Source organism: Aplysia californica, unplaced genomic scaffold (genome assembly GCF_000002075.1).
Source record: "Aplysia californica isolate F4 #8 unplaced genomic scaffold, AplCal3.0 scaffold01356, whole genome shotgun sequence".
In the NCBI taxonomy this organism is placed as follows: Eukaryota; Metazoa; Mollusca; class Gastropoda; order Aplysiida; family Aplysiidae; genus Aplysia; species Aplysia californica.
Window position 1 is genome coordinate 77,813 of NW_004798626.1, and position 3,946 is coordinate 81,758.

At 44.5% G+C, this 3,946-nt stretch overlaps 1 protein-coding gene across 1 annotated transcript in view; it reads right to left on the reverse strand.

Annotated features, from left to right (window-relative positions):
- Positions 1-3,946, reverse strand: part of LOC101852981 (cilia- and flagella-associated protein 54) — a gene marked incomplete at its 3' end in the record, with an annotated part of 64,122 nt that overhangs the window by 43,303 nt on the left and 16,873 nt on the right. Inside the window, 2 exon segments of the mRNA XM_035973523.1 lie at positions 819-886; positions 1,726-1,864. Coding sequence (XP_035829416.1) covers positions 819-886; positions 1,726-1,864 — 207 coding nt within the window.

Consider the following 3,946-nt stretch of genomic DNA (forward strand, 5'->3'; position numbering starts at 1 on the left):
AGAGATGAAAGTAGAAGGGAAAAGGAAAGGGAGAGGGAGAATGTGAGGAGAGAGAGAGAGAGAGAGAGAGAGAGAGAGAGAGAGAGAGAGAGAGAGAGAGAGAGAGAGAGAGAGAGAGAGAGAGAAGAATGAAGAAGCTCATAAGAGGACAAAGTGAAAAATAAAAGGTGGAATATGAGAAAAGACGGAGTAATAGTTTTACAGCACTTACAACACAAATATGTCAAATGAACGCCAAAGATTAGAGATTTTACTAGCGAGTAACATACAAAGACATGAAGGAGCAGAGATAATGACGCAAGATGCTTGATAGGACAGAAGGAGCAAAGCATACCAGAGCAGCCACCAACCACCCATGGGCACCAGGGAGGAGAAGGCAACACACGCTCGGCAAAACACAGCACTCTACTACTGAGTCTATGTGACCACACAGCACTGCACACTCAAAACGCTGTGTGTGTGTGTGTGTGTGTGTATCTGTATGTGTGTGTGCAAGAGTGTGTATCTGTATGTGTGTGTGCAAGAGTGTGTATCTGTGCGTTTGTGTGTGCATGTGTGTGTGAGAGTGTGTACCTGTGTGTGTGAGTGTGCATGTGTGTGCGAGAGTGTGTATCTGTGTGTGTGAGTGTATCTGTGCGTAGCATGTGTGTGTGAGAGTGTGTATCTGTATGTGTGTGTGTATCTGCGTGTGCGTGCGAGAGTGTGTATCTGTGTGAGCACGTGCAAGTGTGTATCTGTGTGTGTGTGCGTGTGTGTGTGTGCAAGAGTGTGTGCATGTATGTGCGAGAGTGTGTATCTGTGTGTGTGCGAGAGTTACCATGTGGAGTCTGGGGAGCGCTCCTCGGTGTGATAAAATCAAAACTGGCGTAGGCATCAGCGCCTCGGCCTGGCAACAACAAAGGGAAACAATAACTGACGCATTCCCCACAGATCGCTGTCGAAATTGTCCAAGATGACCACCCACCATCGAGTAAAAAAGGCGGTTGTCTTAGACAGGTGGATGTCTTGGACAGTGCCATTATAGTATACAAATAACATAAAGCCAGCCAGGACATCAAACTTGCTAGAGACAAAAAGCTCTTTCTCGCCTCGACGCCCTAGAGGGACAAGAGGACGGATAAAGTATAAAGTAAGTAAGAATAACAGAGACAAAAAACCTCAAGGGTAAAAAGGGGTCATTTGTACAGATGATTGTCTCGGACAGGCATCTTTTACTACATTTTATACATGACTGTGAATGAACATTACAAAAGGGGGAGAAGGGAGGAAGGGCGTAACACTTTATTACAACACATACCTGACTGTGAATAAACATTACAAAAGGGGGAGAAGGGAGGAAGGGCGTAACACTTTATTACAACACATACATGACTGTGAATAAACATTACAAAAGGGGGAGAAGGGAGGAAGGGTGTAACACTTTATTACAACGCATACATGACTGTGAATAAACATAGCAATGGGTGGGGGGGGAGGGGCGAAACACTTCTACTACCGTACAAGACATACATGACTGTAAATAGACATGACAACATGATTTTTTAGGTTTACGGCACTTCCAACACAGTAAGGTCATATAAGTGCCGAAGATTAGAGGTGTTACAAGTGAGTAACAAACACAAAAAAGAAGGAGGAGAGATCAGGACGATAGATGTTTGATAGGAAAGAAAAAAAAGGAGGAGTGGGGAGGGGCTGTGTAAGATTTTTTTCTTCAGAAATACATACCATCCAGTGAGTCTAGCTGCGCACTGCTCTCATACACCATGGCTAGACGGAGTACCACCTCGGCCGTCAGTCCTGGGTCCACGGAGCTCAGACCGCACCATCCCAGAGCCTGGTGGACTGTGTCTAGTAGGTACATCCACTGTGACATACACACAGGCAGCAAGGTGAGACACACTGTCAGACACACACACACATACACACACACACACATACACACACACACACACACACACACACACACACACACACCATCCCAGTGCCTGATGTACTGTGTCTAGTAGGTACATCCACTGTGACATACACAAAGGCAACATGGTGAGACACACTGTCAGACACACACACACACACACACACACACACACACACACACACACACACACACATACACACACACACACACCATCCCAGAGCCTGGTGGACTGTGTCTAGTAGGTACATCCACTGTGACATACACAAAGGCAACATGGTGAGACACACTGTCAGACACACACACACACACACACACACACACATACACACACACACACCATCCCAGAGCCTGATGTACTGTGTCTAGTAGGTACATCCACTGTGACATACACACAGACAACATGAAGAGACACACTCTCAGACACACTGGATGTCCAGTAGATACATCCACAGACACAAATGTTCGTTTAAATAAATGAAGCACATCAACGCAACAACTGTCATATAGTGCTGCCAAAATGTAAGAAAGTGGCGCCCTCCAACCACCCACAACCTCCCCATACAGTGTTGAAAGAAAACCACTGCATCTGTCCACTGTAAAAACTCCCACAAAATGACATGAGCAGTCCAGCTGGCTCCCAACAAACAAGTGGAGACCAACGAGAAACAAGCAGACTTTCCACACAATAGCATACCCACCAACCCTTCCTTCCTTCCTTCCTTCCCTTTCTCTTTCCTTTTCTCGTTCCTTCCCTCTCTCGCCAAACTCCAACCCCTCACCCCCCCCCCAACCTCCTCCAAAAATTCAAACACAACAGTAAATCAAGCAACAGCAAACAAAACCTGAAAACAAGTTTTTTTGAAAGTTTTTTTTGTTTTACAAAAAAAAGTTACCCCACAAACATTTCAGGAAAGGATCAATGGCCCAATACCACAAAACAACTTCCAAGAATCAGCAAAGCAAAAATAAGAGACAAAAAAGTATATAAACTCTTCCTTTGATACAGACGTCTCTTTTGACAAGAATCCAACAAAAGGAACAGGAAAACAGAAATAGCATCTAAAAATCCAATTCAAAAGAGAACCCAGAAATGTTTGATGGCAAGCACCGACCCCTGACACTTGACCTCTGTCGGAGAAAGGCTCAAAGATCTCCTCCTGACACAAGCCCTGTTTGGTGAGAGCCACAGCGGTACATGATTTTTTGTTCGTTTTACAGCACTTGCAACACATACAGGTCATATAAGTGCTGAAGATTAGAGGTGTTACTGGAGAGTAACATACAAAGAAAAGAAGGAGGAGAGATAAGGACTATAGATGTTTGATAGGAGAGAAGGAGCAAACCACACCAGAGCACCCACCAACCACCCACTCTTTCCCTCCCTCGCCCAACTTTGGACATCAAACACAACAGAAAATCAAGCAGCAACAAGCAAACTGAAAACAAGTTAGTTTTTGTGAGATTTTTTTCAACAACAAAAAAAGTTTCCCCACAAACATTTCAGGAAAGGATCAATGGCCCAATACCACAAAACAACTTCCAAGAATCAGCAAAGCAAAAATAAGAGACAAAAAAATATCCAAACTCTTCCTTTGATACAGACGTCTCTGTGAACAAGAATCCAACACAACAAACAGGAAAACAGAAAGAGCATCCATATAATCCAATCAAAAGAGAACCCAGAAATGGTGGATGGCATGCACCGACCCCTGACACTTGACCTCTGTCGGAGAAAGGCTCAAAGATCTCCTCCTGAAACAAGCCCTGTTTGGTGAGAGCCACAGCGGTAGGGGAGTTGTTGTTACAGTTTTACGGAACTTGCAACACAAATAGGTCATATAGATGCCGAAGATAAGAGGTGTTACTGGAGAGTAACATACAAAGAAAAGAAGGAGGAGAGATAAGGCTGATAGATGTTTGATAGGAGAGAAGGAGCAAACCACAGCAGAGCACCCACCAACCACCCAAGCCCACAAACACACAAATCTTGTTTTCAGAAAACTGTAACAGGGGTAAGATACGCCCAGAATA